General features: G+C 38.7%; 1 protein-coding gene across 6 annotated transcripts in view; it reads left to right on the top strand.

Annotated features, from left to right (window-relative positions):
- Positions 1 to 12,098, top strand: part of LOC106878206 (uncharacterized protein KIAA0825) — a 176,526-nt gene that overhangs the window by 93,337 nt on the left and 71,091 nt on the right. For all 6 annotated transcript variants that reach the window (XM_052970496.1, XM_052970494.1, XM_052970492.1 and 3 more), the window contains exon 3: positions 4,090 to 4,261. In XM_052970496.1, the coding sequence (XP_052826456.1) occupies positions 4,090 to 4,261 (172 nt within the window). The remainder of the gene's footprint in view (positions 1 to 4,089; positions 4,262 to 12,098) is intronic.

The raw sequence follows: 12,098 nt of genomic DNA, 5'->3' as shown, positions 1-12,098 counted from the left end.
TATATATATATATATATACATATATGTATATATATATATATTGTTGAGTGTGTATGCAACTATATTGCTGTTGTTCAGCTCCAAGTCAGCCCTACTCTAGCAGTCCTATGATAAAAGTACACGCGTACATACACTGTATTGCAGCCATGACCATCCCATCTTATTTCACTATGCAGAGATTCCAGAACTACATTATCCAATACATCCATTTTTGTGATTTTGGGGAGCATGATTTAAAGGAAAATTGCCTGCTATTTCTAGCAATTCAAGTGACCACATACAGGTTCATTCGTTGACTTTTTAAATTCTCATCATCATTTTAACATCCACTTCTCCATACTTGCATGGGTTGGACAGAATTTATTGAAGAACGTTTTGCATAGGCAGATGCTCTTTCTGTCTCCAACCCTCACCTACTTCTAAGCAAGGTAATATTTCCCCATAGAAATGAATGACATTGCTTGTATGACAGTGAAAATTATTTTGGAACTGGCGGATGATACCAAGACAAGGAGACAAACATTTTCACCTGAATGTGTGCATGTGCGCACGCACATGCACATACACACACACATACACACACACACACACACACACACACACACACACACAGAGGCTTTTGCTATCTGTCTACCAAATCCACTTACAAAGCTTTGGTCAGCCTGGGGCTATAGTAGAAGACACTTGTTCAATATGCCATACAGTGGGAAGTAGTTGATAGCTTCCGTTACCGAGGTCAACAAGTCAGTAGTGGGAGTGGATGCTCCGAGAGTGTAGCTGCTAGAATAAGAATAAGCTGGGCAAAGTTCAGAGAGCTCCTATCTCTGCTGGTAACAAAGGGCCTCTTGCTCAGGGTGAAAGGCAAACTGTATGATGCATGTGTGCGAACAGCCATGGTACATGGCAGTGAAACATGGGCTGTGATGACTGAAGACATGTGTAGGCTTGAAAGAAATGAAGCTAGTAAGAAGCTTGTAAGAAATAATGCTCTGCTAGATGTGTAATGTCAGTGTGCGTGCATGATAGCGTGTAAGTGTCCTGAGAGAAAAGTTGGACATAAGAGGCATCAGATTGTAGTGTACAAGAGAGACGATTGTGTTGGTATGGTCATGTGATGCGTATGGATGAAGACAGCTGTGTGAAAAAGTGTTGCACTTTAATGGTGGAGAGGACCTGTGGAAGAGGTAGACCCAGGAAGACATGGGATGAGGTGGTGAAGCATGACCTTCGAACATTGGGCCTCACAGAGGCAATGACAAGCAACCAAGACCTTTGGAGGTATTCCATGCTTGAGAAGACCCATCAAGCCAAGTGAGATTGTAGTCGTGGCTGATGCCAGTCGCGTAAGTGGCCCATTAAAAGCAACTTTCAATCATTGGGTGATATGCTGTGCTTGTGAAGACCTGTTGAACTGAGAGGAATCGTGGTCATGGCCGATGCCAGTGCAGTCTGACTGACAAACTGTGCCGGTGACATGTAAAAGCACCATTTGAGTGTTGGGCCTCATGGAGGCAGTGACAGGTGACCAAGACTCTTGGTAATACACTGTGCTTGTATTGACCTGTCAAGCCGATTGAGACCATAGTCATGGCTGATGCCTGTGTCAGGTCAATGGCACCTGTGCCAGTAGCATGTAAAAAGTACTCACTACACTGTCTGAGTGGTTGGCGTTAGGAAGGGCATCCAACCATAGAAACCTTGCCAAATTAGGTAGGAACTTGGTGCAGCCCTTGGCTTACCAGTTTTCAGTCAAACTGTCCAACCCATGCCAGCATAGAAGCAGACTTTAAATGATGATGATATGACAAATTTCTTTCGGTTTTCTGTCTACCAAATTTAGTTATAAGGCTTTGGTTGGCCTGAGTCTATAGTAGAAGACACTTGCCCATGGTGTCATGCAGTAGGACTGAACCTGGAACCATGTGGTTGGGAAGCAAGCTTCTTACTACACACCATGCCTATGTGTCTTTCAGTTTCCATCTACCAAACCTACTCACAAGGCTTTGGTTGTCCTGGGATTATAATAGAAGACACTTGCTCAAAGTACCATGCAGTGGAACTGAACCTGAAACCATGTAGTTGGGAAGCAAGCATCTCAATCACATAGTCATTTCAAGGAAGCCAGATTTCCTATATTTATAATTAATTCAATACTGTATTTTTCTGTTTTCTTTTTCCCACCTGGTAAAATGTTGGATTTTGCTCTCTTCTTGGACAGAATTTGTAATAATGATAAACATGGTCAGATAGCTATTGTATTCAGAGGAAAGGTTATGGATTTGACTTGTGGGAAATGTGTGGAATCATGAAAATATGGCTGGCAGTGATTCACTAATACATAGCTATCTGCTTCTTGTTATTTTGATCTCTGATTCTAGTTGGTATTTTCTTTTCTTTTGTATTTGCTGGGTCTGGAGAATGAGGCATTACCTGTAGCTTTTGCAGGCTCTCTGAGACTGGCAAGTTATGCTTTTAACCCTTTTCTTTACTATATTACTGTTTAAGTGTACTGCATTTGTTTCAATTTATTTGGAAGTGATGAAGAATTTAGTTAAATAGTTGTCATTATCAAGATGATGTTTGGAACAGAAATTAACATGAAATTTTGATGGAAAGATTTTTATTTAGATCACTTTAACACTTTTGTTACCATATTTCTCTTGAAATACACTGCCTTTGTTTCAGCTAATTTTGAAAATATTGCACGAATTTAGTAAAAACAATCTTTTGGTTATTATTAAACTGGGGTTTGAAACATCAGTAAACATGAAATTTTAATGGAAGGCTTTGATTTAGATTAGTTCAAAATAAGAAGTAAATATCAGAACCAGAAAGAGGTCATGTGCATTAGGTATGTTGGTATCAAAAGGGTTAATGTTCTGTTTGTGGAGGCGCAATGGCCCAGTGGTTAGGGCAGCGGACTCGCGGTCATAAGATTGCGGTTTCGATTCCCAGACCGGGCGTTGTGTGTGTTTATTGAGCGAAAACACCTAAAGCTCCACGAGGCTCCGGCAGGGGATGGTGACGAATCCTGCTGTACTCTTCCACCACAACTTTCTCTCACTCTTTCTTCTTGTTTCTGTTGTACCTGTAATTCAAAGGGCCAGCCTTGTCACACTCTGTCATGCTGAATATCCCCGAGAACTAAGTTAAGGGTACACGTGTCTGTGGAGTGCTCAGCCACTTGCACGTTAATTTCACGAGCAGGCTGTTCCGTTGATCGGATCAACTGGAACCGTCGACGTCGTAAGCGACGGAGTGCCAACAACAAAAAAATGTTCTGTTTAGCCCTTTAGCATTTTAACTAGCCGTATCTGGCCCACATATTCTACCTGTTTTATAGTCAACTGGTCAGATTTGGTTTCTCACACCTACTCTACAGTGTCATTCTAAAAATAAACAATCATAGTATTGAAATGTCTAATCTATGAAATTATGCATGATAATTCAAAACAAGATAAATAAATAAGCATTAAATTTGACAGAGTAATCTAAATGCTTAAGTTTTAAACTTTTGCAAGTTGACATCTGCAGGAAAGCACAAGCAAAGAGGAGATTCCAAAGGGATGATGCTCTGAGGAGGAAGGAATGAGAATAGTGGTTAGACGCAGTGCCTGGGGGTTGATGAGAGGACGAAAAGTGAGTGGAAGAGGTACAAAATCAGCCAGCTTGAAGGTGCTGTGGTCACTAAGTAGTGGTATAGCTGTAGAAATAGCAGAGAGAGGAGGCAGCATGCTTATCTGCTTGAGGATAGAGTATGTCTGTGAGTGATTTTTATGCCAATCATTCAAGTGCCTCTTTTCTGAATACAATCTAGAATATCTGTATGTGTTGCAGTAGTAACATCCTAAATATGGGAGCAATAATCAGTTATGACCCTCACATTTGTTTTGCAGAATGCTTGTAATTGTTGGAGGCTGAAAAATTTTTTGACCCTAAAATGACAATACCAGTTTCTTTTGACTTGTTATGAAGGTCATATATTTTTGTGATGAGGACCAAAAGGAAAAGTTAATGCATGTATTTTTTCCAGAATTTTTTTCCTTTCTGAATTTCTTGAAGTAACTGTTTATTTTTTCTATCTTGTAGACTCGACGAATGCTTACAAGCTGTTATCACCTATACGAACAAACTGCCTGGTACAAAATGTCTGAATTCTCCTCAAGATTCTCTGAAATACATGATAAACTCTCATGTTTTAGAGAAGAGTTCTTGCTATGACCTAGACATGGATGACATCCTCAAAATTTTGCAACATGTCGTAAGTAAAAGTCCTACTCTTTAATGGTTAATCTCCTGTTATCTGATTTCCCAACCATATTGCCTTGGGTTTCAGTCCACTGCATTACACCTCAAGCAAGTGTCTTCTACTGTAGCCTGAGCTATCTAAAGCCATGTAAGTGAATTTGGTAGCTGGAAAGTAAAAAAGATGCTTGTCATACATATATTGTGTGTGTGTGTGTGTGTGTGTGTGTGTGTGTGTGTGTGTGTGTGTGTGTGTGTGTGTGTGTGTGTGTGTGTGTGTGTGTGTGTATGTGTGTGTGTATGTGTGTGTGTGTGTACTCTTGTTTTGACAACATGGGATGATTATAAATAAGCATCACTGTCATACAAGCAATGTTGTTCGTTGCCAGTCTTCTGGGAAAAACATATCTAGCCATGGGGAAATATTACTTTGCTTGGAAACAGCTGAGGGTTGGTAACAGGAGTGGCGTCCAGCTTTAGAAAATCTGCTTTAAGAAATTCTGCTTGACCCATGCGTGCATGAAAAAGGTAGACATTAAATGATGACCACCACCATCACCATCACCATCATCATCATCATCATCATCATCATCATCACCATGTAGTTTAATATATTTTTTTAACCAATATGGTTAGCTACATCAACATCGTAATAATCTTATATCAGATTAATACAATGAACAGATTTTTATAAACATACTTTGAAGTGAAGTTATAAATACATAGATAATGTTGTTTCCAACCTCATGAGAAAAGTTACAAGCAGTTACTATTGATAACACTGATGATAATGAAGAATAAAATGAATAGCAAATGGGAGGGAAGAGAGGAAGAAAAGGAAAACAAAGTGGAAGTGAATTGGATAGATTCAATGACTGAACACTTGTTGGCTCCTTATCTAAGAAATTTGAGTTGAGAGGATGTGTGCTGGTACAATTGCAGTTACTATTATGGATAGATCTATTTTGATTTAACTTAGCTATGTTGGAAGAAGTTGTGCTTTTTTACTAGATTAAGTGTGGTTAAGTAGGATAGTTTAACAGTTTTTACCATAAAAAGATAGTATTATTTGTGGTAATGAGGAAAATGCTTATTAAGTAAAGAAAAACCTCTTGGTTGTTATTTCTGAATTGTGAAGAGGATTATATATCAACAAATTATTCTCGATCTATTTCTAGTATTTCTAGCTCTACTGGTTGATGTAACGTGTGATATTTTATTTTTAAAACTGCTATTAACTAAGGTTTCATTATATGAAATCATCTTCATCATTTAACATCCGCTTTCCATGCTGGCATGGGTTGGATGGTTTGACTGGAGCTATCCAAGCAGAAGACTGCACCAGGATTCAGTGTCTGTTTCGGCATGGTTTTTAAGGCAAACACCCCACAGAATGAACTGAGTGCTTTTTATGTGGCACCAGCGCAGGTGAAGTTAGGTTTGGCATGGTTTTTACAGCTGGACGCCCTTCCAAATGTCAGCCACTTTACAGGAAAGTGTTGGTGATCTATTCTTAACTAATTTTTTTGTAAATAGTTCTAGTTTGGTTTGACTATCTCAATGTTGGTTTGTTTTTGTTGGCACTCCGTCGCTTATGACGTTGTGGGTTCCAGTTGATCCGATCAACGGAACAGCCTGCTCATGAAATTAACATGTAAGTGGCTGAGCACTCCACAGACACGTGTACCCTTAATGTAGTTCTTGGGGATATTCAGCATGACACAGTGTGACAAGGCTGACCCTTTGAATTACAGGCACAACAGAAATAGGATGAAAGAGTGAGAGAAAGTTGTGGTGAAAGAGTACAGCAGAGTTCGCCACCATCCCCTGCCAGAGCTTCGTGTAGCTTTAGGTGTTTTCGCTCAATAAACACTCACAAAGCCCGGTCTGGGAATCGAAACCACGATCCTATGACCGCGTGTCTGCTGCCCTAACCACTGGGCCATTGCGCCTCCACATGTTGGTTTATGGTAAGAATAAAAGAAACTATTATTTAGATGAAATGTTACTATTCATTAGTGCCAGAAATCTGTTATCTTGATATAATCCTCTCAGAATTATAAGAAATTTTTCCTTTAATTTACGTAGCAAGTACAGCCCATTTAGCTCAGTAACTTTAGCTGAGTCATTAGCTTCTAAACTCACATCAAAAGCTGTGCTAAATGATTTTCTTTTTCATCCATAAAGTCAAAGTTAATTTAGTTTTCTAGTTTGTAATTTAATTATAATTTCAAATTCTTCTATGTTGATGATTGTCTTAGAGTAATTCTACAGCCTGAACTTATGGTTGTGTAACAGGAGCATAATTATCATTTATATCAAATTGGAGAAACTTAGTATTTGTTTAGTTAGGTAATACAATTGGACTAATCAGTCACTGTAAGTTTATTCGAAATTTTGTGTTTGGTCTTGGGTATTATTTTATCAAGAATCTACTTGTTCTGCCTTTTTCAGATTTTGTGAGATTTATTAACTCTCAAATTCCAGTAGTACCTTTTCTGTGTTAATCTCCTGATACTTTTAGAAACTACAGATTTCGATAAAAATGTCGATTACATTTTGATTTATGTTAATGTTGATATTCATCTTACAGGGGTAGAATCTAAATTAATGGCTTTTTTTTTTTTTTGCATTAACCCTTGAATATTTAAAACTGGCCATATCAAACTCAAATATTCTACTGGTTTTATATTAATACTGGCTGGGATTATTCAGCTTCTCACACCTACCCTACAATCATCATCACCATCATTATCATCATCATCATCATTTAATATCTGCTCTCCATGCCAGCAGGGTTTGGCTGGTTTGACATGAAGCTGGCTAGCAGGGAGCTATCCAGACTTCAATTGTCTGTTGTGGCATGGTTTCTATGGCTGGTTGCCCTTCCAAAAGCCAACCACTTTACAGAGTGTGCTGGGTGTTTTTTACATGCCACCAGCATGGGTGTATTTATGTAGCACTGGCATGGGTGCATTTACAGGGCACCCGCATGGTGCTTTCCATGTGACACTGGTACCTGAAAGGACAAGCTTGCATGTGTGGAAGGCAGTGATTTTACTTAGCTTGACATGTTTTATCAAGTACAGTAAATTATCACATCTCCCAGTCCCTTGTCATTTTCTCAGGGAGGCCCAGCGTCCGAAGATCCTTTCTCACCATTTCATCCCACGACTTCCTGCGTCTGCCCCTTCCACAGGTACTCTCCACAATTAGAGTTCAGTACTTCTTTACACAGCTATCCTCATCCATATGCATCACGTGACGAAACCAGCACAGTCTTCTCCCTTGCACACAACATCTGAATCCTCTTATACCCGGTTTTCCTCTTAAACCATTTACACTCTGTTGTACATGCACACTGACATTACCCATCCAGCGGAGCATGCCAGCTTCATTTCTTTCAAGCCTTCACAAGTCTTCAGTAGTCAAAGCCTATATTTCACTGCCATGTCACATAGCTGTATGTACACAGGCATCACACAATCTGCCTTTCTTTCTGAGAGAGAGGCCCTTAGTTCCCAACAAAGGTAGAAGCTCTGAACTTTTCCCAACCTGTTCTTATCGTAACAACTACACTTTCAAAACTACACTGCTAACTTGGTCTCCTAGATAATAGAAACTATCTACTACTTCTAATGATCCCACCGAGCATTTGAAGGAGCCTACTGTCTGCACATTTTTAGTGCTTATTGTACCTGCACCTTTGCCACACACAAAGACTATATTCTCTGTTAACCTTCCTGTGATACCACTATACCTCTTATGTGTCCAAAGCTTGCACTGAGTACAGCATAAGGAGTTTCTACCAACAACCTTCTTACATATCGAGTAGGGCCATCTCTCAGAAGCGACCTGTGATTTTTTTGCTTTCCTACTTATTTAGACTTTGGTTTTTGCTAAACTAACTCTGAGGCCCTTAAATTCCAAGCCTTTTTTCTACACCTGAAATTTCTTCTCTAGTTTAGGTAATGATTCAGCTATAAGAACAAATTCATCAGCATAGAGGAGTTCCCAGAACAACTGATCTTGAATTCCTCTGTTAAGGCTTGGAAGACTAAGATAAACAAGAGGGGGCTGAGAACTGATCCTTGGTGAACTCCTACCTGTACACTGAATTAATTGCTATACTCATGGCCAACCTTCACTTTACTGGCAGCATCCCTGTGCATAGATTGTACTACTCTCACTAACCACTCATCTATTCCTAGCTTCTGCATTGATTGCCAGATAAGGGAGCCAGGGATCCTGTCAAAGGCTTTATCCATGTTGACAAAAGCTTAATAGCTAAATGCTTCTCCTGCAGTTGCCTAACCAGGAATATAGCATCAGTCATACTCCTGCTTGGCACAAATCTGAACTGTCTTATCTACATTAACTCCCTTCCTAATTAATTGAGCTATGACTCCTTCTGTAACTTCCATCAACTGGTCCAGCAATTTGATGCCTCTGTAATTATTTCTGCCTTATTAGCAGTCAACTACAGTGCTGCTGCTGCTTCACCAATCATTGGGTATGAGAGAGTTGATTATAAGAATATATTATTTGTGTCTAGTTATTTTACTCTAGTTTAAGTAGTTGATTCTCGTTAACAATAAAATCTTCATTATATCATTACCATCATTTAATGTCCATATCCCTTCCTAGCATTAGCTGGACAGTTCCACACACACACACACACACACACACACACATCCTCTGGTGACCCGAGGATGCACATGTGTACAACTGCCATTAAATCATTAATACAATATTGTTTATAGTTTATGTGCCATTCACTAATTAACAGCTGGTATTGATGCTTCGAAACAATTGCATTGATTTGTAATAAAACCTGTTTAATCCATCTTGTATTTGGATTTTATGTGTGTGTGTGTGTATAAATACATACATAAATACATATATACATACATAAATACATATATACATATATATATATATATATATATATATATATATATATATATATATATATATATATATATATATATATATATATGTAGACAAATCCAAGAATAGAAAAAAAAAAAGGAGGAAGAAAGCAACAAAAATCAATTGGATGTACACAGTGAATATATTAGATTGATACTTGGTAAACAAATTTAGATGGCTAAATAGGAATAGAAATGTTGTCTTGAGCATGGCTCTTGGTCAGATAGGGGAAAAATTCCAGAGAAAAATAAAAGGAGTACTCAAGAAGAGCTCTGCTTTATATCAGAAGTGTTAAAGTGACTCTTCCTGGTGAAGAGGATTGGCTTGCAAGAGTCATGTGCTGGTGGCATGTAAAAACACTCGTGCCAGTACCACATAAAAGCACTCATGTAGTGCCACATTGAAAGCACCCAGATCATTCTGTAAAGTGGTTGGCATTAGGAAGGATATCCAGCCATAGAAACCAAGCCAAATCAGACTGGACCCTGGAACAACTCCCCAGCTTGCCAGCTTTGATCAAACCGTACAACCCATGGCAGCATGGAAAATGGATGTTATAGGATGATGATGATGATGATGATGATGAACAGACAGTTCAAAGAAAAGCATGTGTTGTTTCATGGCTGTGTGCAACAGAAGCAGTATTAATTTCAGATAACAATCTATGTATGATAGTTAACACAGATACTACAGAAAGTCTAATTAACTGCTGTATTTATCCAGAGAATATATCTCTTCTAGACAGATGTACAATGTTAAATAACAAAGAAACATTATCACTAGCAGTGGTGGTGAGAATGTTAGAGTGCATTTCTGCCTCTTTGCGTTCTATCAGTAGCACATACCCACTGGCAACCGCTTGCCAAACAAAAATCTATCTTTACTGATACATGGTTATAAACAGTTGATTTGTATGTTACTTTCAAGTTTTGGCACAAGACTGGCAATTTTTGGGGACAGATAGATTGATTAGATTGACCTCAATGTTCAACTGATATTTATTTTATTGACTCCTAAAAGGATGAAAGGCAAAGTTGACCTCAGTGACATTTGAACTCAGGACATAAAGAGAGAAAATGCTGCAAAACATTTTGTTGAGTATATTGCCTTAATAATAATAGTGATTTCAAATTTTGACATAAAGCCAGCAATTTCAGGGCAGAGGGTAAGTCGAATATGTTGACCCTGGTGCTCAACTGGTACATATTTTATTGACCCTGAAAGGATGAAAGGCAAAGTGGACCTCAGCAGCATTTGAACTCAGAACGTAAAGACAGATGAAATGCTGCTAAGTGTCTTATCTGGTGTGTTAACAATTCCACCAGCACACTGCCTTAATAATAATAATGATTTCAAATTTTGACACAGAACTAACAGTTCCAGAGGAGGGGTAAGTTGATTAGATTGACCACAGTAATCAACTGATATCGAAAGGCAGTCAACCTCAGTGGTATTTGAACTCAGACGAAATGCCACTAAGCCTGGTGTGCTAACGATTCTGCCAGCTTGCCATCATACTGTTAATTATATATATTAGAAGCCTTTATTTATATCTTCAACTCCAGTTTAAATAGTTTCACCATCAGATAAGTCATCTTAAGTTCTGACTGTCTCTCTTTTTTTCCCCATCCTTTCGTATTCCATTCTTTCTTTTTCTCATCATTTTTTTACATCTTCCTCTTCTTGCTCTCTTTAGATATTCAGCTTTTGACTTTTTCCCTTTAATATGATTTTATATAAATATTGTTTAATATTTTCGTGAGAGATCAGTTTGCCCTTTGGAAATGTTTTAGAAAATAGGAAACACTTGATTTGATCTAAGGTCATCATCATCATCATTACCACCAATCATTATTATCATCACCACCATCACTGCCACTACTGTGACTATCATTATCATCATCACTACCATCATCATCATCACTACCATCATCATCATCACCACAATCACCATCGTCACTATTACCATCATCACCACCACCATCATCATGACCAGCATCAGTATCATCATTACAACCACCATTGTTATCATCATCATCATTTATGTTCAGTCACATTTACCTGTGCTGGCTTGAGTTGGTGTTTGAAGAGACTGAATGAGGTAGTATCCTGAAGCTGGATACCTTTCTTGTTGTCAGCCACGATGGTTTTTAAAATTTTTTTTATTAAATTTCTAAATATGGTATTTTTTTATCCTGCAGATCTTTAGACTAAAACACTGCCACTATTGAACCATGGGACATATTGTTTATGGGAGACACAGACAAATGTACCAGTGCTCAAATGGTGTCAGTGTGAATACACACAGAAACAAACACTTGCACAAGCATACACACACACACACACACACACACACGCAGGTACCATTATCACCACCATCATCATTATGTCCACTTTCCATGGCAACTGGCATGGTTGGACAATCATGATCTGAATCATGATCTGAGTCACTGCTGTTTCCACAGACTGCTATTCGTGCATGTCATTTGGCTCTGGTTTCTACAATTGGATTCCTTTCCTGTCGCTAAAAAACTTTACAGAGTGCACCAGGTGTATTTTTTGTGGCACTAACTTCAGAGAAGTTGAATAAAGGGCCTCAAGAATCCTATGTATTCTTCTCTAGTCAGTTTACCAACTACTTTACAGGATTTACTGGGTACAGTTTATGTGCCAGCACTGGAGAGGTTCTCACTCACTTGTCACTTTGAGGGAGCCTAAGTTATTGGCTGGCACCAGTACATGTATATGCACATGTGTGTGTATACGTGTGTGTGTGTGTGTGTACATGTATGTGTACATGTATGTGTATATGAACATATCTACATGTGTGTGTGTATGTGTAGCTCTGTCTGTCTGTCTGTGTGTCTCTCTCTCTCTTTCTCTCTCTCTCTCTCTCTCTCTCTCTCTCTCTCTCTCTCTCT

The sequence above is a fragment of the Octopus bimaculoides genome, chromosome 9, assembly GCF_001194135.2.
Source record: "Octopus bimaculoides isolate UCB-OBI-ISO-001 chromosome 9, ASM119413v2, whole genome shotgun sequence".
In the NCBI taxonomy this organism is placed as follows: Eukaryota; Metazoa; Mollusca; class Cephalopoda; order Octopoda; family Octopodidae; genus Octopus; species Octopus bimaculoides.
This window is presented reverse-complemented; position numbering and strand designations above follow the sequence as displayed.